Consider the following 24,922-nt stretch of genomic DNA (forward strand, 5'->3'; position numbering starts at 1 on the left):
GACCATCATTCATTAATCATTAATCATTAATTGTGTCACTCCAACAGTGCAGGACTCAGGAGTGGCTGTGGAACAGCCCTGGCCACCCCTGGAGAAGCACCAGGGACACCTGAGCATGCAGAGCTGGGAGGAAATGCCTTAGCTGGGTGCAAAATTCCAGAGCCTGAGGCAGGAAGAGCCAAGCTCAGAGGGGCTGGGGGCACTGCCCAGGCTGGACAGAACCATCAGATCTCAGCACTAAATGCAGGCTCTGAGGGAGGGGGGCACCTCTGCCCTGTGTGCTGCCACTGAGCACAGACCAAGCACTCCTGAATCCTCCTCACCACTCTGGTCTGGATTTCTCCTGGGACACAGCAAGTTCTCCCCCATTCTCCTAACAGCTTTTTTTGCCAGCTGAAAGCCCTGCCCTGAGCAGGAGCTGCCAGGAGGATTCCCTTGTTCCTTGCACACCCAGTGCCAGGAGCTGGGATGCTGCAGCTTGCAGAGCTGCCCAGGGGGCAGTGAGTGATATTCCCAAATGTGGGCTCCAGCGAGGCTGCAGAGGCAGGAACAGCCTGCAGCCTGTCCCAGCTAACCCTGCCTCAGTGCACACACATTCCCCAGGAGCTCCAGCACATCAAAAAACTCCATGAAAACCAAAACCCAGCAGAAGTCCCCTGGGCTCTCCAGTTCCAAACCCATCACTGCACTGGCACAATGTTGAATCCAAACCAAAGGGTTCTCTTGGCGCAGGTTGGACACTTCCCAGCACACTCAAAACTTCCAAGTTTTCAATACCAAAAAATACAGAACATTTCAGAACCATATTATTTTGGGACAAATATTTCAGACAGTTTTAAATAACAAGTCAAAGGAAAATGAGACATTGGCAGACTCACATGAATAGAAGGGCAGGATCCCAAGGACCAGACAAAAACCCCTCAAAATTATTTTCCACCCAAAAACATCTCTGTTGCCCCTTCCCCAACCAATACTAAGTCCAAAGAAACTCTGGAATTTGACTAAATTTATTTTGGGATCTAAGGGAAAGGAATGCATTGGACAGGAGTGTTGGTGATACCCAAATAGAAATGCCAACCCCATGAGGGCAAACTGCTAACTGGGACTTGGTGTTCTCTACTGCACTCTAGGTTATTCAGTCAACTCTTCGTAAAAAAAGGAAATAAAATAGTTAAGCCAAAAGGAATTAAAGAGAAATTCATGCTCTTGCTATGGATCTTCACTGATTCCCCACACAGAGGTGGCAACATGACAGAACTACCTTTGCAATGGATAAAAAAGCCAGGTTTGGAGTCTCTGCACACGCTGTGTGAATACGCCTCAGCAGCTTCTGGAAGTTGTCCCATCCAGGCAGGCCCTGTGCCCACCTGGAGCAGATCCTGCAGCTCCTCCTCACACTACCCAGCTGGCCACGGAGAAACTAGAAGCTGCTTTTGTAGCTATAAAGAAATTTATTTGGGGATGAGACTTTTTAACTACTGGACACCAGACTCTAAGCTGCTCCTGGATCTAAGTCACGCTGTTCTTTGGACAATAAATTTCAAGTTGCGTTACTGTCCTAGTTTCTCAAAAAGGAATGATGAGACAAAAAGAACCAAGAACTATGACCTAATTGCATTAGTTTCAGCTGAAGCCATCTTCCATCAGAAACCATAGGATCTGATACACCAAAGTTCTCCCTAGGGATGTGGAATGAGTAGAGTAGCTCAGTGCTTTGTAACTAGTAACAGCTGTATTGTCTTGTATCAAAACCAAACAAAAAAAGGAAGTTTAAGGGCACGCGCAGCCTCGGCTCCCGAAGCACTGCCTCGGCTGTGCCACGGCTCGCCCAGTCAGCCTCTTCCCTTGGAAAAAAGTAAAAAGAACAATAAAAAAAAATCACCCCCCAAGCCAAACATCACCAAAGCCACGCTGGCTACAGAGGAGTGAGCTCCTGCTGGGGGCTGCCTCACTCCTTGGTGTCCTGCTCCTCGCCCTCCTGGGCACCGTCCTCGCTCGCCTCCTTCTCCTCCTTGCTGCGCTTGTTCTTTTTTGTGCTTGTGGCGCCGGTGGCTCTCGCCCTCCTCGCTCTCGTGCTGCTTCCTGCGAGGGGACACAGGGGACAAAGTGACATCAGGCACAGCCCTGCCACAGCAGGGACCAGTGATGGGCACAGGGGCATCTTTGATCCCCACCCACGGGAGCCACCGCGGCAGCGCTGAGGGCAACGGCGGGGATGTCTGGGGTTTGTCAGCACTGCCACACTCTGCCAATGTCACACACTGCCAACTGTCACACACTGCCATTGTCACACTGCCACTGCCACACTGCCACACTCTGCCATTGTCACACTGCCACTGCCACACACTGCCACATTCTGCCAATGTCACACACTGCCAATGTCACACACTGCCACTGCCACACTGCTACATTCTGCCAATGTCACACACTGCCACTGTCACACACTGCCACTGTCACACTGCCACACTCTGCCAATGTCACATGCTGCCAATGTCACACACTGCCACTGCCACACTTTGCCAATGTCACACAGTCACACACTGCCACACTCTGCCAGTGTCACACACTGTCACACACTGTCACAGTCACACGTTGTCACACAGTGCCACTGCCACACTCTGCCACTGCCACACATTGTCACACACTGCCACTGTCACACACTGCCACACTCTGCAACTGCCACACACTGCCATTGCCACACATTGTCACACACTGTTACACACTGCCACCATCATACTGCCACACTCTGCCACTGTCACAGCCACTCCTGGCAGTGTCCACAGGCAACACCTGCTGTTCTTCCACTCCTGAGCCAGCTGCCAACAATTTCTGACACAGCACCGAGGAGAGGAGGAGGAGGAGGAGGAGAAGGAGTCCTAAAACTCAAGCGGTGCTTGAAACCTTCACTGCCCTGGGTGTGCTGGGGAATCCTGGGCCTGGGGGGAATCCCTGGGCTAGGGGCAGCAAAGGGAGCAGTGGAGCAGAGAAATGGGGTCCCCATGGGAAGGCAGATCCTGTTTCTGCTTCTGCTGACTCACACCTGACCCTGGCTCTTCCCTGCCTTCATGCTTTAGAACTCCTTTATCTCACCAGCTTCCACGTGTGGGTGGATAAGTGGGGACGGTTGCCCCAGGACTTCTGTGATGTGGGAGCAGTCCCAGGCAGAAGAGGCCTGAGCAGGCCCTGCATGCCCTGAGCCTGTGCCCTGCAGCTAACACAGCCCCAGGAGCAGCTCTGCCTCCCCCAGGAAAAGGGGGGCAGCTCTGCTTGCTCCTCAGAGGAGATTTTCTGCCGCTTCTCTCACAGGTTCAAACCAAGGTGAGCTGTCAGGACCAGCCCAGAGTGCAGAACAAGCAGATAAATTTATCCTGGGATAAACTGTGGACTGTGCAGCACAGCTCCATGAGCAGGGACAGCATAGGTGCACAGACCAATTCTTAGCACAGCTGGAATTCCAGTTTAGCAGCAGACACAGAACTGGCTGAAACCTGGCTGAAAAGCTCTGGCTTCAAGTAATTTTCTGTCTGGTTTAATAAATGGTTTCACAGTCATTAAAGGCAAAAAAATAAAAAGGGGAAAAATAAAAGGTTGCTGCCTGTCCACAAAACACCTTCAGCCACCTCGTGGCCCATGTGTCAGTGGCTGATGCTGGGACAATGTCCCTGTCCTTTAATACTGGAAGCAGCGTCAGTGATTTCCTGCACACTGCTCAGTTTGCAGGAAGCTGGAAATGAAACCCTTTCATGTGCAGATGCCTCAAACAGGCTCAAACCTCAGTGTGCCTCAAGCAGGCAATCCCAGAATGGTTTGGCTTGGAGGGGACCACGGGCCTGGGTTCCTACAGTGAGGTATCTACTCCAAGGTTTTAATTCTGAGCAGAGGAAGCTGAGAAATAACCCTAAAGCCAGTGATTTGTTTGTCTGATACCAGCTCAGCTGTATTCAATTTCTGTTATGGTCTTAGTATTTCTTCCTATCATTTTGCTTCCAACCCTTCAGCAGTCTGTCCTTCCTTGAAAACTTACTCATCTCCTTAAGGATAAAAACTGCCTTTTCCCTCCAGTCACTACATAGGAGTTTTTCTGATACCAGTTTCAAAATAAGGGTAGCTACCTACAGAGCTGACAGGAATTTCACCTAAAGAAGGAAGCTGAAGCATCAGGAAAAAAGACCAAGAACAAGTCATTAATGGGGTGTGAAGTGACACAGGACTTGAGCACAGGACCTGCCTCAGCACAGAAAGCAGAGCTGCCTCTTAGCTGGGGACTGCTCTTCCAGGAAGACCAACTTAAAAATCCAGTTTCTGCACAAAAGCTTGATTTCAGGACATGCTGCTCTGCCCCAGAAGTTTCACCCTGGTACTATCAGGCTTTGGCAAGAGCTCTGCTTCCTCCTGCTCAATTTCCTGAGTGCAGGCAGAAGGAAATTCTTCACAGAGTGACTGGGCCATGGTTTAGCTGAGGTGTAGGGAATGAGTTGGACTTGATGATCTTGAAACCTGGGTGATTCTGTGAATTCTGTGAAGAGAGGAACTCTGCTGGGAGGCTGAGTCCCAGCTCAATCTCTCCTGAGTGGGAACTCAACCCCTATGGTTCCTCCCACCTCAGGTTCTAGGACAGAGGGAGCTGGAACGGGCAGGCTGATCGAGAACACGGAATTCCCTGAGCACTGACTGACCTGCAGGAGGGTTTGTGTTTGCTGCGCCTCAGAATACCACCCAGCACCCACTGACCCGCGGGAGGGTTTGTGTTTGCTGCTGTCAACCCACTGACCTGTGGAGGATTTGTGTTTGCTGCTGTCACCCACTGACCTGCGGGAGGATTTGTGTTTGCTGCTGTCGTCCTTGTCGCGGGTGGCGCCGCTCGCGGTGCCGCTCCTCGCGCTCGCGGCTGCGGTCGCGGCTGCGCCGATAATCGCGCTCGAAGTCGTAGCTGCGCTCGCGGCTGTAGTAGCGGTACCGCTCGTCGTCACTGTGGGGACAGGGGACAGTGGGCACAGGGACCTGAGCCACCTGGGCAGGGCTGCTGCCACTGTCACAGCAACACCTGGCACCTCTCAATGCCTGTGACAGGAACTCAGCTCCACACGCTGCTCTCATCGCTGCTGGGCTTTCCCTCAGCACACACACCCCCAGAAAACCTCTCAGCCTTTGTTTCTTCTCTGTTTTCTTCCCCACAAGCTCAAAACCTCAAACTGTGAGCACAGTTTCTGTCTGCTACTCTCTGTACCTGCTCAAAGCACCTCATTCAATCCCCACGAGTGGCAGGGTTGTACCCCAAACTGAGACACGTCCCACACTCCCCTCTACACCCTGCACACACATTCCCCAGGACCTCAAGCACATCAAAAAAAACTCCATGAAGACCAAAACCCTCTGGCAGTGCCAAACCCATCACTGCACTGGCACAATGTTGAACCCAAACCAAACCAAAGGGCTCTCCTGGCACTTCCCAGCACACTCAAACTTCCAAGCTTTTCAATACCAAAAAATACAGAACATTTCAGAACCATATTATTTTGGGACAAATATTTCAGACAGTTTTAAATAACAAGTCAAAGGAAAATGAGACATTGGTGGGTTCACATGAATAGAAAGGCAGGATCCTGACAAACCAAAACCCCTCAAAATTATTTTCCCTGTTCTTCCCACCCAGAAACATCTCTAAACACCCCTGGTGAACTCCTGAAAGCCAAAATCTGAAGGGTTAACAAGTCCCTCTGTGGGAACAATACTCAGACTTGGGAGAAAGGAAGTCAGAAACATTGTTCTGACACTCCTGGAAACAAGCTGGACAAATAAATGTCCAGGATCAATGAGCTGGGAGTGCTCCAAGAGGCCGCTTGTCCTGCTTTGACCTGCACCAGGGTGCTCCCAACACCACCCAGAAATGGCAGCAATGTGCTCAGGAGTGCTGATCCCAGCCCTTGGCTCCAGCATGGACCAGGAAGTGGGGGAGTCTGAGTCCTTCCAATTTTAGCAAGTTTGTCTTCTATTTCTCATTCCTCCCCCCACATCCACAGTGCCACAAGAGCTTATAAAGGAAAAATAAATAAATTAGGAGCACAGTGCCCTGTTTGCTCCCTCCCTGGGCTGGGAAGCTCCCTGGCAGGAAGCACCCTGTGCCAGGAATGCACATTCTGATCATGTTTTGAATGATTATTGGCATTTCTGAGCCTGGAGCCTGCAAAAACACCGAGGCTTGCTGCTGACTGAACACCAAAGGGATGGGGTTGGGAAGGCTCAGCAGCCCAGCCTCCACCTTAGATCAACAAAGGGAGGCTCCAAAACCTCCTGTCCTTTCCCGAGTGCTGCCAGCCAGGGCCACAGCAGCTCCCACCAAGGTGGTCTCTGTAGTCCTGCTCCCATTTCCTGGCTGACTCCCAGGGAATGGCACTCCCAGCCCCACAGGAGACTGGAGGAGAGCAGGCTGTTTGTCCTTTGATCTGACAGTGACATTTAGGAGACAAGAAGCAGCAGCTCCCTGCAGCCAGTGCTTCACACCGAGCTGTGAAACACTGAATAAACACAGAGGGGCTATTTCATTGACTGGCCTCGTGGGAGAGCAAGAGGAACTGGTTCTGCTGGATTTAAACAAAAAAGCCCAGACCCAGAGACAGGAAATCAGCAGTGACACAGCCCCTGCTCTGTGCTGTAGTTATTGATCCAAAAGGAGCTCTTCCCCAGACATTCCAGAGAATTCAGCTGGTGTCCTCTATCACCCAAGCTTGGCCAGACCCCCCCAGGAGTCCCATGGGCGAGCAGGGAGCAGCAGGGCAGCACTCACTTGTTGTATTCACTGGTGGTGGGGGTGCGGTCGCGGTCACGCTCGCGCTCCCTGTCCCGCTCGCGGTCGCGGTCCCGCTCCCTGTCCCGCCTGGAGCCCGAGTACTCCCAGTGGCTGCTGCTGGAGCTGCTCGTGCCCTTGTCCACCGTGGTCACCCAGGGCGTGTGGGATGTGGAGATGGGGGGGTAGCTGATGAAACCTGAATCTGCAGCCAGAGAGCAGAACCCTCTGTCAGCCAGAGCATGCCCAGCATCCCCTCTGCAGCTCCCCTTCCAAAAATCCCCTCTGGCAGCAGAGCTGGATCCAAGGGGACAATGGCCCAGCTCCCTGCTGCCCTCCCCTTCACTTCCAGCAGTTTGCTAAGAACAGGAAACACTTTTCTCAGAGGAAGGCATGAGAGCAGGCATTTACAGGCAGCACTGCACAGTCTCTATCAGCCCTGGTCCCACCTCCCACCAGGTACATTCTGATCTAGGGTAGCACCTGGGAAGGCCAGAGCCACCAGCATTTCCCTGGCAGAGGTGGTCAGCTGGAACACAGAGGTTGTATCCCAAAGCAGTGCCACATCTGGCAGCACTCCTCTCCTTGGGAAGGGATGGCACTGCCACTCCTCCAATCCTGCCCTGCAGGGCTCCCTGAGCTTCCACTGCTCAGCACACTCAGGAGCAGCCACTCCCAGCTGGGCACTACAGGACTGGGAGAGGACTGGGGATGCACCAGGGAAGGGAATCTGCTGAAATGCTGGCACTGCCTCTCCATCACAAAACCTCAGGAGATGGAGCCTGTAGGCAAGGGAGAGGGTGAAGCAGGGGAGGAGGGATTCAAAAGCTCCAGGAGGAGTTGTGGATGGTTGTGCTAATCCCTGAGGGTGGGGAAAAGGGAGAGAATGTAATTGAGGGTGAGCACATGTGTGTGCAAACAGGCAGGAGAACACTGCTGAGACACTGGGGAAGCTTCTCTGGGCTTCTCTGAGCCTCAGTACTGCAGCACCACACCTGCACAACACCCAGTGCACCAAACCCAGCCTGTGCTCCTGCCTGGGATTGTCTGGGACGCAGCAAGACCCTGGAGCTGGAGCAGCCGTGATGTGTGTCAGCCCCAGAAAGGCCTGGGCTGCCAAGAACCAGGGAACAGAGAGAGCAGCAGTTGGATGTGTCCTGCTGGTGCTCACCTGCAGAGTTGTAGCCAAAGGGAGGTGGCTGCCTGTTGTTGTAGCTGGCTGGCTGCCTTTGGGAGAGAAAAGGGGGTGAGTTACTGACATCAGGGACCCCCACAGCTCTGGCTGTGCTGCAGCTCCACCCTGTTTTTACTGGAGGTTTGTGGAGCATTCCTATGGGAACCCCACTACCAGAAATGCTCAAGGGTTTTGCCACAGCTTCCAAATCTGCCATGACCACACTGCTTGCCCTGGGAAAGCACCAGTGCTCACAAACTACCTGGGGCACCTCCAGAGAAAGCATCTGCAGTAACAAATCCTGCCATCAACTCCTCTAGGCTTACCTAGATTTTATTGGCTCCTTCCTGTGCCTTGAATATGACAAATCCAGGTGAATGCACAGAGGATTCCTGACAGACTCTGCCCTCATCCCCCACCCCACCCCAAGACCAGACCATGCACCCCCAGCACTGATTTTGGAGCTGTTCTCCTCCTCCCTCCTCCAGGGGAGCTGCTCCCATGGTGTGATCTTACCCAGGTGTGCTCTTACCCATCCAAGGTTGGGATGAGGAGAGCTGGTGGTGGTGCCAGAGGGGGTGGGAACAACCCTAGACACAGAAGGGCAAATCAGCACCAAGATCTTGCAGCTTCACAAGTGTTGTTCACAGTTAAAAACCATTAAAGCATCTTTTTACTCTAAACAAGGCCCTGTTTAAAATGGAATAATTTTCCTTCAGGGTAGGATCTCCTCCCCAAATTCATACTCCTAAAGCTCTGTTAGTTTGTGTAGGGATATGGGAAGAAAAACAAAGCAAAAACTACTTATATCTTGGCTTATAAATACTGAGCATAAGATTCATCAAGGAGTAACAATTAACTCTTACAGCCCCATGGAGGAAAAGTGGTTCTTGAGATGCAGACATGTTGCATTCTGATCAGAATATAACAACCAAGTTATTCTGACCTACAAATTTATGTCAGAAGAGAAGATAAATAACTCAGGTTCAATGCTCAATTGGAGTTTATCTCAAATTAACTGTGCTCTAAACTGCTGCCATCCTATTCATGTCACTTATTTCCAAATGCTCTGAAATCTGTGTGATCAAATTGCTGCTGTTATTAAGAACAAGGTAACACCTACCTGGAATTGGACCTGGAGGTGGCAGGCCTGTGGAAATAAGCAGGGAAAACAAGTGAGGACAACAGGGAAATCATGGCCTCTCTGCACTTCAGGACTCCCTGTACCTAAGCTAAACCTCAAAGCACAATTTTGAATAAATCTCTCATCTCTGGAGCAAACAGAGCAGCAGAAAAATTGGTGCTACTAAGTGGGAATTAGCATATAAATGATATAATTTTCCCAAATGATGATCTCTTTACCCTTATAATTTAAAGTGTTGCTGTTCCCTTACACTGAGGAACTCCTTTTCTGAGTGTGAACACACAAACAATGGATTCAGAACAACTGGAGGAGCTGGAGAGGAGAACCTGCTGCAGGTTCCACTCCAGTGTGTTCATCTTGATTTTGCAAGCATTTTAATGCAAGGCAGTAGGAAAAGCTACCATGGAGAAGTTACCAGGGAAAAGAACCTGTGAGAGCTGCAGTGAATCCTCCCTCAGGCAGGAGTCAGTGCATGGAGTGCTCCTGGTGCCTTCTCCAGAGCCTGGCTGCTCTCCAGGACCAGGAGAAGCCCAGAGTGTGCCCCTCACTTCAGCCAGAAGCAACAGTTCTCAGCTTCTTGCAGAGAAACAGGAACCTGCTTCTTGACTTTTATCAAACGGATCAGTAGCACTGGAAGGCTCCCTCAGGGAAACAAGGCTCTGAGGTTTCTTTTCAAGCCATTTTGAAGCATTCAGGGGCAAATATGAAACAGGCTGATGGAGACTGAACAAAGCCTGGCCAGGGTAAGGATCTGTTCCCTGATTGCTCACCCCTCCCACAGCACTGAACCTCCACACCTTTGGTTTGCTCCAAGCCCGGTACATCCCAACCCCCACTGCACACGTACCTGGAGGATGCAGGGGAGGAGGAACAGAAGTCACAGGAGGAGGAGGGTGCAGGAAGTGAGGAGGAGGAGGCCCGGCGAGCGGGGGAGGCGGAGGCCCTGCCGGTGGAGCGAAGGGCTGCTGCTGAGGAGGCTGCTGGGGCTGGGAGGGCTGCTGGGGCTGCTGAGGGGGCTGGGGCTTACTGCCATGGTCTCCCAGCACCTTAGGGGGAACAGGAATGAGAAAAGAGTGTTTTAATGCCTTTGCTCCTGCAGCAGGGCCCTCACAGGGCTGGCAGCATCACAACAGGACTGTGGTCATGGCTGAAGAGTGATCAAAATGCAGAAGCACCACAGTGAGCTGAAGTGTAGCTGGCAGTGCTTGTGAGGGGGAGGAACAGCAAACAACCCTTTCCCAGCAAATTCTGTCTCTTAGGCAAACTCTTCTTGTTGGCAAGATCTGGAAAACTGACTACTAAAAAAATAAATGGACCACACAACCAATGAAAAAAAACCTGAGGGATTTGGCCCAGGAAGGGGAAGGTTCCATGTTTAGGTTTTTCTGGCAAGTTAGCAGTGCTGGCAGGAGGAAGGTGGTTAAGAAAAGGGGGTTTGGCAGATGGTCTCAGACCCTGCAGCTTCCTGTCTAGAAATCAGCCAGAACATTACGGTCACATACTGGGCAGGCAAGCCCAGAACTGACACCAGCTTTTAACTCAGGCTTTCACTTCTTACAAGAAATCCAGTAACACAGGCCCAGGTTCAGTCTGAGGTGTGAGCTGCATCAACTGCTTTGAGACTAAATGCTACTTTAAACTACAGAGCAGCACCAGCCCCACGTAAAAACCCTCACTACAGATTTGAAGAGTCCAACCCCACAGTGGAAGGGAAGGGAATAATCCATGGAACAGATTCCCAGCTACACACTCCCAGCTTTGGGAGAGCTGGTGATGAAAGAACTCAGGGCCTTTACATTCCAAATGGAAGATTGGCCTTTAAAGGACAAATCTGGCTTTCATCAAGACCAAGCTTTTAACCCAGAAACTGAGCCTGCAGAAGGGAATGATCCATGCACACACCTCACACAGGGTCCATGTTTTACCTGCTGCTCTGCAGGTCTGAACTGGGAGGTCAGGAACACACAGACTTTTGCCCAGGGCTCACCAGAAGTGCAGTGAAAGCAGCAATTTGTGAAGGCAGCACAGAGCTTTACCTGGATGGGGTTTTCCTCCGAGGCGTGTTTATCCCGACGTCTCCCCTCCACCCTGCGGATCGTGCCTGCCTGGCCCCCGATCACATCAATGGTCCCACCCAGCTTCCTGGTACAAAGCACAGGCATCTTGTCAGGCTCACAAGCACCAAAGGAACAATTTTCCCTGCTGTCAGCAGATTTCTTTCATGCTTTCTTTCCCACCTGGGAAACATCTCTCAAACTGGTAGGAGAAGCCGAGGAGAAGCCCATTTGCATTCCTAAGGATTTCTCTCTGAGCAGGGGTGAGTTTGTGCTCTCTGAGCACCCAGAGTGATCCAAAGAACCACCACGAATAGGTGTAAAAACAGGGATTACACACCAGGACAGAAATGTCCCCAAAGTGCTCAAATCCAACAGACTGAGCAGAGCTTTAATGCTCATCCTTGAAGCAGAGTTGGTTCCCAGACAAGGGGTAAAGTTGGGATGCAGGGCTGCTTTCTGCAAGGCAGGTGTGCAAAAGCTGTTTTGTGAATGAAGCAACAGAAACACCCTGACCCCAAAGCTCTGGCTTGTTTGGTGTGTTCTTCTGAAGCTTTTGATAAAACCCCATTGATCTGCTAAGGGCCAAGTGGTTTCCCAGCAGAGGCTGCCCCTCAGAATGACTCAGTTGTTTTACCACACGTCCAGCAGCGTCGCACACAGGCTCAGGAACCAACAGCTCCTCTTATCCTCTGCCAAACTCGTAATCCACTTCCACTTGAGGAGGCAAAGATTAACATCGTGGGAGTAGGAATAAGCCAAGCAAGCACAAGCAATGTTAGCAGTGTGAGCCCTCAAAGCTGAGGTGTTTGCCTGGCTCCTTCCACTCCCAGAGATGTGTCCCATCAGCTGGGATCCAGGATTCCCTCCCTGCACCAAGGAGGGACAAAGGGCAGGCAGGGCTTGCACTGCTGGAGGTGACACTGAGTGAGTGACCACAGCAGCTTCCTGCCAAGCTTAAAAGCTTCTCTTTGAGGCTTGAGGAGACTCAGATGTGGCCCAGGTGCCCCCATGAAAAACATGCTCCTCTCTTACCTGTTGGGAGGAGGCCCAGCCTTCATTCGTCCTCCACCAGAGCCAAGAAGTCTGTTTTGAACTCTGTTTTGATGATGTTGTTTTCCACTTCTTTTTCAGCATTTCCTGTTCTTCCCTGCTGGACCTATGGAAGGTAATAGATAACACACAGTGTTGTGCCCTTCTTTCAACTGAATGGAGCAGCAGACATTGACCCTCAGCAAAAGAAAAGGAACAATCACAGCAACCTATTCTTCAGTCAAGGCACAGCCATTTCTGTCAGCCAGTGGCCATTCCAGCCTCAGCCTGCTGTCCCTGTCTCCCATCAAAAGTCCTGTTATGAGCTTATTAAACTCCTATTATTCTCCATGGAGTCACTAAGTCAAAACTGGACTGAGCAATACCTGCTGTACTGACAATCTGGCTGAAGTTCTGAAGGCCACCATGGACTCCTGCAAGTCTGCAAACACAGAAGGCAGCCACACCACTGCAGCAGCACCAGCAGTGAGCAAAACAAGCCTGGGGACCCAGCTCCCCTCCCTGCACCTCTCTCATCCAGAGGGTTTTCCAAGCAGACACCCCTACAAGTCAATTGGAAATACACTGCAGTCTTGTTGCTGTAGTGATTCAAACCTGCCAGGCTGATGAACTATTCCTTCCTCACAGAAAAGATTTTCAACAGATCTTGAATCTTTTAAGGATTAATTTCTGCACTTCTCCTTGCTGAGAGGACACAGAACAGCTCAGAACTGAGCTATCTCCTGCTCTTACACCTCATCTCTGTGACTACAAACACAATCCCAGTTTTCCTGGGGGCAGGAGCAGGAGTCACACATCACCCACCGTGATCTTGTTCTCAGTGCTGATGGGAGGAGCAGGGTCCAGCCCAGCTGGAGCAGCCGCTGCTTTTCACAATAAGCTTTCCATGTTTCTTCATTGAATCCATAATTAAAGTAATCAGAAAGATCAGCACCTGGCAGAGGGAGCAGGAGTTAACACACAGGTTCTGCACACTTGCATTCTCAAGTAACTGCTTACAAAAAGGGTTAAGGCAACAAAAGTTTTCCAGAGAGCCCAGCTTGTGCTTTCCCTTGTTTCCCAAGTTTGCATACCAAACAGAAAGCTGTGGGTGCCACAGAGGAGACAGTGGCTGCACCTTGGGTGGGAAAGGGACATGGCCTGAGCAGCAGTCGGACCCCTGGGGGACAGCAGTGGGGACACACAGCACAGCAGTGGGACACACACTGAACACACAGCACAGCAGTGGGACACACACTGACACACAGCACAGGCAGTGGGGACACACAGCACAGGCAGTGGGGACACACACTGGGACACACAGCACAGCAGTGGGGACACAGCACAGCAACTCCACAGCCCTTGGGAGCTCCCTGCAATCATTATCCACCAGGCTGATTTTTTCAGGCTGGTTTCTTCCAGCTGTCCACATGAGCAGAGTGCTGGGCACAGCACAGGAGTGACAGTTCCAGCCCCCACCACAAAAATGGGGTGGAGCCACAGAACCTTTTTCCTGGCAGAACTAAGCCCACGCATTCCCCTGCTGACCATCAGTGCCTTTGCTGTTTTGAGAGGAGATTCTGGGGCTCGCCCATTTTGTGAAAGGCAGCAAGGTTTTTATTGATTGCACCCTGGACTACACAAGTAATTACAGTTCATCACAATCCTAATTAGCCATCCCAGCGTTATCTCCCACTGCCAGGCTCCTGTGCAATGTGCTAATTCAGCACGAGCACTTGTGAATAAGAGGGTGACCACAAACTGCTTGCCAAGAAAGCAGAGATGCAGAGGGGCAATCCCAGCTGCAGGAATTCCAGGAGCTCCCCTCCCACCTCCCAGCACTACAAAGCAACTCCTGCCCAGCTGAGGTGTCCCTCAAACATCCCCCACACACAGATATTTCTACACAGACCAATCCAAAACAAAGAGCTGCGACAAGGGGCAAGCAGAACTCTGCCCAAGCTGAGCTTGGTTTAACTGTGAGGTCTAAGCAGTGAGGTTTATCTCCTGGGCTGGCCACTCTTTGTGCTGCACCACTCAAACATGCAAACTGCATCCACACAGACTCAGCAACACAACATTTACATGTGGATTTTATCAGCCTCCATTTCAGACCTCTATCAGCTCTTCCACACAGGATTTCTCCCTCCACTTCCCTCACTCAGACATACCAAGCTGCTGAACAATTAACTGTAAAGGATATCAACTTGAAAGGCTGTTGAGTAATGAGCTACTTGCTATCTAAAATAAACTTACAGACCACACAGCTCTGCAGAAATCTTCCCTCTATTGCATTCCAACACTGTTTTAGGGCAGCTGGCTCTATTTTGGTCCAGGGATGTCAGCATGGCCACAACCATGTCCATGCTTTATCTTTGAACTTCACTGTATCCTTTCTAACTCATTTTCTTCCCATTCCCCTCTGTCTCACTTGGCACTCAAGGAGAAATCCCTGCAGAAGAAAAAGCTTCTGTTCCATTCTGCCTGCACCATCTGCAGGGTGCTTCAGTGCTGGTTTGACACCTGGACATGCCCATGGAGCTTTCAGCACTGGAGTGCCCTTGATGTGGGCAAGAGATACCCAGACCACAGCACAGGCAACCTCAGGAAAGCTCTACTTACTCAGCACAGCAATATTGCTGAAAGATAAATAAAATACAGGGGCTGGCAGGGAGAAAAATGGTGGCTGAGAAAAGGCAAGTGGACTTTTTGTTTCAGTTGACATTTAATCACAGCACATTTTATGAGAGTAGCACAGCAAAAATCTGGATGTCTAGTTCCTTCAATTACTTTTGTATCAGAAGAAAACAGCAGTTGATTTGTAGCATCCTACAGCTGTAAGGGGAGAAATCTCCCTCCTACAAATAAGTGTGGGCAGCCCCAGGACCCAAATGAGGAGGGACCACAGGACAACTCTGGGCATGGCCTGGGGACACAGAACAAGCTCCTGCACAGGAAGAGGAAAACAAATAACACCCAAATCCTGACCCCACTCAGCTGCCTTTAAGGCCAAGCATTATTGGATTGGTATCAGTGCAATGTTCTCAGGAAGCAGGGAATTAATAAAATAGACCATTTAAAAAAAATAGCTGCTCCCTTTAGGGAAGTTCAATTACTAGAATAAATGCAACCCAATTTTACATAGAGCATAGCTTGCTCAATCAGTAAATGCCATTGATTGTCTAGCCAGGCAGCAGAGGCTGAGCAACACACATTGTTCCAGCTTCCCTGTTCCCTGGCAACAATAAATGGACAGAAATTACATGTGAAATAAGAGACACAAGTAGAACTGCAGAAAATATTTACCACAAGGAACTGTGAGGCCTCACCTGGCTTCCTCCACGGTTTTGTCTTCAAATGAATCCAAATCCACTTCTATCACAGGCAATCCATTTATATTCCCTGCAGCATCCAAGTCAATACCTTTGGGCTGCAGCTTGGCTTTGGGAGAGAGGGACTGTTACAACTTTTAATGCAATGCCTTTAATCCACTCATTTGCTCAGCAAATTATTCCAGTAAAAAACAAAGCACTGCAGTGAATTAATCACCGGCTTTACAGCACGCAGGTAACCACAGTCAGCTTTTTAATAAAAAGGACTCCAGTCACTCCACAAACAAACAGGGTGTGCAGCACCTGCAGCTGAACAGCAGAGAAGCAAATTCAACCCAGATTGGTACTGCAGACAGAGTAAATCATTAGGACATGCATGAAATTTACCCCAAATGGAAATAAAATTTAATAATTTTTCTCCCCAGGCAAAGTATTTCTTTTCCCCTCCCAAGACAGACACATTTTGTCATAATAAGAGACTTTTTCAGGATCAGTCTTTAGTGGACTAAGAGGAGCCTGCAGAAATCTGTCAGGTACAGAATGTACAAGGGGAATTTGTTCTTATTTTCTCAATCAGAAGATAATTTGTTTGGATAAAGCAATTAGCGGAAGGGAGCAGATGAAGCCCGTGAAAGGACAGTCTCACATATGTGGAAGGACAGAATCCAAGACTCAATCTACAGGAGAAACTGAACTGAATGGTGGGGAAAATTTCAGCAGCCCAATAAGCACAGCTGATACTCAAGGTCAGATTTTGTTTCTTTTAGAATTTTACTCTGCAAGTAGCCCAGGGCACTGAGTTCCAGGGCTGCAATGCTCAGGCCCAGTGCAACAATGTATTTTAGAAATATTCTGTCTTTTATTATAAAGTATCAATCAACACATTTTTTTCCTAGTTGAAATAGAATTATAATCACCTTGCTCAGTGATGGGTAATTAAATCATTGCATCCTGCCCCTCAGACTGTGCTGGGAGCACTGATTTTTAAGAAATGCACTTCTTACTCCTGGTTTACACTAATTCTGTATCCTTTTAAACAGAGCAAAATTTGCAGCTGCTGCAGCTGTCAGTGCCAGGTAGGTGAAATACTGCAAAGGTGAAGGATAAAAATAACAGCAATACCTGAAGCTGATGCTCCATAGCCTCTACCCGTTTTTAAGTTTAGATTCATAGGAGTTCCCCTATTGGAAAAGAATCACTATGTTGGCATTTGAACAAATGACTTGGCTAAAGATTCTCATGCAAAATATATTCAAGCCCTGACACCCTTCAGGAGATGCTTTATTTCACCTGGGTTTGCTATTCAGAGTCATCCATCAGAGTGAAACCACCTCAACAACAAGAGAAGGAAATTATCCATAAAGTGGAAAAATTAGAATATGCAGCAAAGCACAGGTAAGTGGCTTGTGTAAGAGGAAGGCTGCTAGCAGCAAGCAAAAGTGCTGTCTTACTATTTTTATTCAATGCACATTAGGCAGAGCTGTAAAAAATATAATTTCCTGCTTCTCAAATCCAGCCTCGCCATTTCTGAGCCACAGAAAATCAGACAGCTGGAAATTAGTAAATTCACAGCTTATGTAAATTCTTAGCAATACAGATTTTGCTTCTGGAAGTTTTCACAGATGGGTTAAGCAGAACTTCCCACCTTTGATTCTGCCCAGGAATTAGTAAGTTAATTTTCCAGCAGCAGCCCCACAGATCACCATTCCCATTTTCCAGACAGATTCTCCCAACAAGCACTTGCAGGGCAGAGCTGCCCATCAGCTCCTGAGCCCACTGTGGTGTTCTGGCCGCTGGTGCCAGGAGCCAGAGCAGCTCTCAGCTCATCCCTTTCCATTCCAGCATGCTGGGACCCCTCAGCAAAGCCCCACACCCAGCAGTACCCACATGTAGGACGGCGCTCCCGTCTTGATGTTGCCAATCGTGACCTTCACGTCGTCGTCATCGCTGTCACTGTCACTGTCATCCTCATCATCCTCACCACTGGGAAGGGCCTGCAACAGCACAGGCACACAGGAGCTATCAGTGCACACAACTGATAGTTCTCCAGCACAGCCAAATCTCTGGAAGCTTCCTGAACAGCCTTCAACAACAACAGGCAGCTGCCCACAGAGAAACTCCTGTGTCCTTTGAAGATTTGGCCCTACCTGAAATTTGGGGCAATAGTTGTGAACCTGGGGAAGGTTTAGCTTAGTTCTAACAATTTCACCACATCCCTCAGTTCCTCTGCCCCACTCTTCTGCAGAGTTGGGGCTTTTCTGACACACCTCCTTCACCAGGGCCATGGTCAAAGTACACAACCACAAGTGAAAACCACCAAAATACATTTTCACCAGGCTTCACCTAAGAACCTCAAGGTAAATAATCCCTCACCACAACTTCTGTGGTAGGGAGCTGCTGAGGAGTTTGGTTTGGCTGATTTAGCACAATCAGCCCTCACATCACTTCACTTTACAGATTTGACTCCAGTGCAACCCCAGCGCTGGGCACAAAGGAACAGACAAAGAAATATTCCAGATCTGCAGCAAGTGCAGTTTTGTGAGAAGCATGAGCTGAATTAACACCTCACCCTGCAGGAGGAAGGTGTCCCTCACCTTCCCTCCTTTTCCACAGCACATGGGTCTGTCACAGAACCGTCTGATGTGGAAGAACAGTGGCAGAAAAACCCATCAAAGAACCCAGGAGAGGAGGGTGGGGAGAAGCAACCTTCCTCTCCCTCCTCTGTCAGCACTGCTTTGGGAATGGCTGGCAGTACATCCAACACTGCACATACAGAGTGTTAGGCAGCACCAGGATTTTCAGAGTCCCTGTTTGTCCCCAGGAGTGCTGGGAAGCACAGAAATGCCCACGTACGTGCTGGGACATCTCCCTGTCCTCGTTGTTGACGGGCCGGCTCTCCTGGGGGGCATCCTGCAGAGGGTGAGCAGATTCTGTGTGTCTGGAGAAGGGGACAGAGAAAACAAAGTGACCATGACACAGGAGAGAAAACGGACAAGCCCAGCCTAGAGGGTCACCTACAACCGGTTCTAAAGCCTTTTCCCAGGTGGCTTTCACACAATGCTTTATTCTTGTTGTATGTTTGTTCTGCTGGCATTTGCTCAACTACCTGACAAAAAAATCCATTCTCCTGGCTTGGTTTTGCTTTTGCTGGGAAGAATCAGTTTCACACATCCAGAGAGCACCTGACAGCACTCAACAGCTCAGTGGCAGCTGGCTCTGCTTGGATTTGGCACAATCACAACTGATAAGAATAAGACCATAATAAGCAAAATTTCACCTCCTCCTTTAGGATGCTAATAATTACACATGCATTTAGTCAGCAGCAAAGGCATCTGTCCCAGAGAAATTAAGGAAAAGGTGATTTTAGTGTTTCTACAAATAGTTTACAGTAAGTAGTTAAAATTCCAAAAGGAAAAGTCAGATAATTATGCACCCATTCTTCTCACTCATTACAAATCAGACCTGATGAAACAATGGTCAGGTTTGGATTCACCTCCAGTTTAAAGAGTTTGTACAAATGTTAACATTGTTTATTGCACCGGCCAAGTGAAAGTGGAATTGATGTAAACATGCTAGAAAAGATTGTGCCAGGTGTTACAGAACTGAAATACAGAGAGCTCATTTGTCTCTAATGTCATAGGTAAAACTTTGCAGGACTTCAAAATAATTCTGAGTTTTTTCAACAGAGACAATCAGAACTGCCCAGGCCAAGGAAACCCAATTCTCCACCGGTGCTTTGTGGAGACGTTGCTATTAATTTAAAAATCCCATGTCAGACAACAAACATCCACAGGATTGTCTTCAAAAACACCTTACAGAATCCAAACACTGGTCAGGTCAAAGCCACCTCAGACTGAGACACCACCCAAGAAAGGCAAAACAACACAACCCAACAGCGACTGAGCGTAAAACAAAGAACAATCTGAGCATAACTGAAGCCCCACTTTGGGAAAGTCCCATATGCAAAGAACCACATCAGGCTGAGATCAAAAAGAGGGCTGAAGGTTGGGCAGCTGACCAAGCACAGGCCCCATGGGTGCCAAGTTCCTGATGTGACACCTGCACACAGTTCCAGGTGTAAAAGGCAGCCCAGATGGCAGAGGGAAAATCAGCCTCCAGTATTTCCATGCTGCAGACACAGGCTGTGATGTGAGGACCAAAGCGTGGATTACTGGAGAAAATCTCTCTGATGGATCCAAAACCTTTTTGCCTAATCCAAGCATTGACCTCCACCCCTGAATCTCCTCAGAACTCTGAGATGACTGTGTTCAGGAAGAGTGACAAGTGTTACCTTCAGCTGCAAGTCACATGAAGCACCTGTGGGTGTGCATTAAAATGTATGAATTGGAGGTTATGGTGACACTCAGGAACCAGGAGCTTTTCCCTAACCTCTCTGACAGATCCTCAGCAACATCTGGACACAGAAAAACATGACACAGAGATTTCACTGCCCCAGAATGCCAACACAATCCTGGGCACTGCTGACAGCCCAGCATCCTGCTGGCATCTAACATATCCCTCAGGCTTGGGAATGTCAGTGATGCTGCATCCCAAACTCTGCAGATTTCTGCTTCCTGGCTGGGGACAAACACTCCACACAAGCCAGCAGCGCATCCCTGGAGCTGCAGCTGCTGACAGCAGAGCAAACAAAGAGTCATTTTTCTTAAAACACCCCACAGCTCTTCATTTAGGTACATTCTCATTGTGCAACAAAGAAATATGGGGGAAAAAAGTAAAAAGCAGGGGGAAATGAGAGCCAGTATGGCCACTAATATTCTTCCTTCCTGCATTTTGCAGTTATTGGAGACAGTTGCTGGAAATTCAGATTTTTAGTCCTGCTTGTAAAATAAAATTACATTCAGATGAATGTGACAAGGAGTAGCAGATTTATGTAAAGCAGCTGTAAATTTCTGTCTAAAAGCTGTTCCTCCTCACAGAGCTCATTTGATGTTTTTAGGTAACAATTCACCATGTTTTTTACTACTTGTTTATTTGAACAAGTTTTCATATTCCTTAAGCCCAGAAGTAGGACAGTGCCTGTAACAACCTCAACATTCTAGACACTGAACCTACAATGACAATAAACACTAAACCGAACTTTGGAAGGGGCTGAACACACACAAGCCCTGTGAAAACCAAACCTTTTGAAAAATGTTACATTTAAAATGGCAAACAGGTAATCCTGTGCTGAGACCAAGCTCTGCTGGTGCAAAACACAGAGCTACAAATAGAGAGGAAATAAATCCCAGGACATACAATCCCTTCCACACACAGAAAGCCAAACTCATTATTGGTTTTACCTCCAAGTCTTACCCACACCACTTGAGAGATCTCACAAAATGTGCTAGTTTGAGCATCTCAAGATTTTAACCCAAGCTCAAGGTTTTTCCCTTTCCCAGACTAAAGCACAGCCAGGCCAGCACAAAGCCAATCCTCACTGAGGGTATCATTTTACCCAGGGAATTAAACTGGAAAATAGATCTGGTTTGAAACTAAATACTGAGAGAAAAAAAATGCTAAAAGTTAGCTCTAAATCAAACCAGTTCACTCATCCAGTTCAGCTTCCACATCCATAAATGCCTACCACCCCCAGCTGGGATGATCCCATGGGATGGGGAAAGGACAGGCTGCTGTTCCTGGCAGCAGCACTGCTCCAAAGCATTCACAGAGTTCTGCTCAACAAGGCTCAATCTTCACACCATGTATTGTTATCATGAATAAACAGCCTCAGGACTCACCCAGAAATTGGTCCATCTTCTTGCTTACCAGTGGTGTCATCTGCAAAAACAACAGTAAGAACAAAGGAATTATTCAAGTGAAAGGAAAAAAGCTAAATTCAAGCACTAAAGGCATCACAGGTACAGAAATACCTAGTGGTGCCAAGGCACTATAACCCCAACACCATCTCTTCAACAAAGTTCAACTAGATACGGAACAACTAAAAAAACCCCAACTCAACAAACATCACCCATCTGCAGAGGTGATGTCTCACACCAAACCAAATACAAAATATACATGTTAAGTCTCAGAGATGAGAGACAACAATCAAACAGGAACTGAAGTCACCTATGAAGGTCTTTATATAGAATTTTAACACGTCTGGCAAGAAGAAATATAAAGCATTCATGTGGAAAGCCTATGGGGAGGACAAAGACGTTTCAATAAAATCCTGTGCTTTATGCCGGCCACATCCCGGCCCCGTTAGCTCAGGGGTTCACACGGTTTGGGTGATAAGCGAACTGAAACTATTAACAAAGCATCGCGTTAACCTCCGTGCATCAGTTACTGATAAAAGGACAATAACACACCGCCACCCGCCCTGCAGAGCCGCTGGAGCGCTCCTGAGGGAGGCCGGGGGCGGCTGCCAGGGGGGCACAGGCCGGTGTCTGAGGGGGCCCATGGAGCGATGCCCGTGTGTCTGAGGGGGCCCATGGAGCGATGCCCGTGTCTCTGAGGGGGCCCATGGAGCGATGCCCGTGTCTCTGAGGGGGCCCATGGAGAGATGCCCGTGTCTCTAGGGGGGCCCATGGAGAGATGCCCGTGTCTCTAGGGGGGCCCATGGAGCGATGCCCGTGTCTCTAGGGGGGCCCATGGAGCGATGCCCCGTGCCTATGAGGGGGCCCATGGAGGGATGCCCGTGTCTCTGAGGGGGCCCATGGAGCGATGCCCGTGTCTCTGAGGGGGCCATGGAGCGATGCCCGTGCCTATGAGGGGGCCCATGGAGGGATGCCCGTGTCTCTGAGGGGGCCCATGGAGGGATGCCCGTGTCTCTGAGGGGGGCCCATGGAGGGATGCCCGTGTCTCTGAGGGGGCCCATGGAGGGATGCCCGTGTCTCTGAGGGGGCCCATGGAGGGATGCCCGTGTCTCTGAGGGGGCCCATGCAGGGATGCAGGTCCCTCCGTCCCTCCCTCCCGCGGGGCCGCCCCCAGTCCCGCACGGCCCCGCAGCCGGGGGCGGCCCTGAGGCGGGGCCGGGCCCGCTGCCGGCCGGGGCCCCGCGCTGCCCCCGCGGCCGGCGGTACCTACCCCCGTACAGCCAGTGCTCCTCGTCCTCCTCCGCCTCCAGCGGCGCCGCGCCCGTCACGGCGCCGGCGGCCGGCGGCTCCAGCTCGGTGGCCATGGCGGCCGCGGGGCTGCGGGGAGCGGCGGCGGGAGGAGGAGGAGGAGGAGCGGCGGCCCCGCTCGGCTCCCGCCGGGCCCGGGCGCGGCGCTCGGGCGGGGGTTCGGCGGCCGCGCTACGGCGCCGCCATTGCTCCTTCTATGGCGGGAGGGGGGGGGCGAGACCCCCGGCGTGGGCGCGCAGGGCCCCAGAGCCGCCCGCGCTGTCCCGCCGGGCCCTAACGCCGCCCGACGAGCGCCCCGCAGGGCCCTAGCGCCGCCGGCCTCGCAGAGCCCCGCAGCCGCGCTCACGGCGCCTGAAGCCGGGCCCTAACGCCGCGCTCGGAGCCCGCCGGGCCCCGGTGCCGCTCGCCCGCCAAACCCGCCCCGCCAAGCCCGCGCGCATGCGCCGCAGGGGGAGCGCGGCCCTGCCCGCCGCCTCTCCCGTAAAGCGGAATTCTCACCTTTCCGGGATCCTCAGCTTTCCGGGATTTTCACCTCTCGGCCTCTCTCCGCAGTCTCGCCAGGCTGACGCGCCGCGCAGAAGAGCCCGAGCGGGCGAAGAGCGAGAGGAGTCCCGCAGCAGTGCCGCGCTGGGAAGGTTCAGCAGCTCCGTGTCACTGCTCCCAGCAGCTGGGGACATGTTCGGGACCGGCTGGGCGGGGTTGGCACCTGCCAGGTCCGGCTGTGCGGCTCCTCGGTGGATGCTGAATGTCACAGCCTGGAGATGCAGCGCCTGAGGCTCCTTCTGCAGCTCCATCTGGAGCTCCTGTTTGTAGCATCACCCTCTCCTCTCTTCCAGAACCCTCAACTCCATCAGTGCCACACGGAAATTCAGAGCAAGTTGATTTTCAGCTCACAAAAACTATAGAGGGTCCTGAAGCAAGTTACCTGTTCCATGCACTAAGCAGTGCCAGAAAAATCCCGGGTTATAATGTTGCCTCTCTCCACCCTGTGGTTCCAGTGTGGCTGAGGTCCGTGTGCCCTGCTGGACCCTACACTGGGAATGCTGAATGAATACTCACCAGAAGAACTGGACATCCAAACATCACCAGGAGCTGATGAGATCCCTGGTGATACTCATGGATCCAGGTTAACTCTCCAGAGGTGGGAAAGTGCTGCTCATCAACAAGCCTCAACAGTGGCTTTTCATTTACAACAAAACCCAGGATTCCTTTTGACTTTTGCCGCTCTATTCAGACACTTCACTGTCAAAAAAGTCCAAGGAGATCCCTGTAGAAACTGTCTGGAGAACCAGTAGTTTTCAATTATTCCTCTAGGCTTTCACGCCATATAATCTACAGTAAATACAGATCAGTCATCACCTTTTGATTAATATTTGCTTTTTAATTTCAAATTCTTATTAGTCTAAGAGCTACTGTAATTCCTCTTTCCAATTTTATTACCTATCCCATGGGACCAGCACTGTTGTTAAGAAGTTTCTTCTCTAGCCAAATTCTCAGGTTATATTTGTTATCACTGAATACAAATATACAAACCTATTTCCTACACAAGTTTTAATTTACTGCTCAAGAAAGACTACTATAGATCATAGGGTTTACATAAAGAATGTGAAATAAAATGTGAATATATTGAAAGGATCATTCTCCAAACACATTCAGTGATCAGGGAAAATGTAGAATTCAGCAGTTTAGCCCAGACCCAACTCTGCTGTTTGCATGTTTATAAAATAAAGAGATGTAAATCAACCAAGTCCAGGTAGATTTGATCTCCCAGATATACCAAAACAAGGAAATTCCTGATTCAGTCAGATGTAGAAATAATAGAAATATTTAAAGCAGGTCAGGGACTAAGTAAGTAAAAAGGCATTTAGAAAATCATAGGTAAAATTCAGGCATCAATCTGGGAACTAATCTTTTTAGTAAACTCATTTGTGTTAATTTTGCAGATTGAATCAGCCTGTGGCAAACACTTTTTACAGGAAGAGCGGGAACACAAATACAAGGAGAATTGGAGGACTAGGAGGACACAGTAATGGAAATATTGAGAGATTCACCAGTACAAAGTGTCAGATGCTGAGTCTGGACTGATAATGAGACTGTCTGGAGGGAACTTGTATAAACTACAAGTGGCTGAAGAGAAATAGCCTCAGATTTATCACAGAACAGCTATGGATCAGAAATACAATACAGCCACTAAGGAGACAAATGTGACCCTTTAGATTTAATAGATCACATTCTTGTCACACAAGAGAGGGAACTATCAACACTGAAATAAATACAGGCCTTGGCCATGAGCCACTAACTGGAATATTGTTCCTGGTCACTCCTCTTCAAGGAAAAT

The 24,922-nt window shown here is 49.9% G+C and overlaps 1 protein-coding gene across 1 annotated transcript; it reads right to left on the reverse strand.

The window, feature by feature from the left end:
• Positions 1 to 771: 771 nt before the first annotated feature.
• LOC117003017 (pre-mRNA 3'-end-processing factor FIP1-like) lies at positions 772 to 22,640 on the reverse strand. Its single transcript, XM_033072616.2, is given in 21 exon segments — positions 772 to 2,032; positions 2,034 to 2,082; positions 4,810 to 4,850; positions 4,852 to 4,969; positions 6,785 to 6,989; positions 7,956 to 8,011; positions 8,491 to 8,548; positions 9,082 to 9,108; positions 9,950 to 10,148; positions 11,139 to 11,244; positions 12,192 to 12,228; positions 12,231 to 12,315; positions 13,014 to 13,060; positions 13,063 to 13,143; positions 15,518 to 15,536; positions 15,538 to 15,629; positions 16,643 to 16,701; positions 17,408 to 17,514; positions 18,374 to 18,458; positions 21,259 to 21,298; positions 22,547 to 22,640. Coding segments are annotated over 21 exon segments (1,689 nt in total). The 3' UTR covers positions 772 to 1,948.
• Between the last annotated feature and the right edge of the window lie 2,282 nt (positions 22,641 to 24,922).

Source organism: Catharus ustulatus, chromosome 14 (genome assembly GCF_009819885.2).
Source record: "Catharus ustulatus isolate bCatUst1 chromosome 14, bCatUst1.pri.v2, whole genome shotgun sequence".
NCBI classification, from domain to species: domain Eukaryota; kingdom Metazoa; phylum Chordata; class Aves; order Passeriformes; family Turdidae; genus Catharus; species Catharus ustulatus.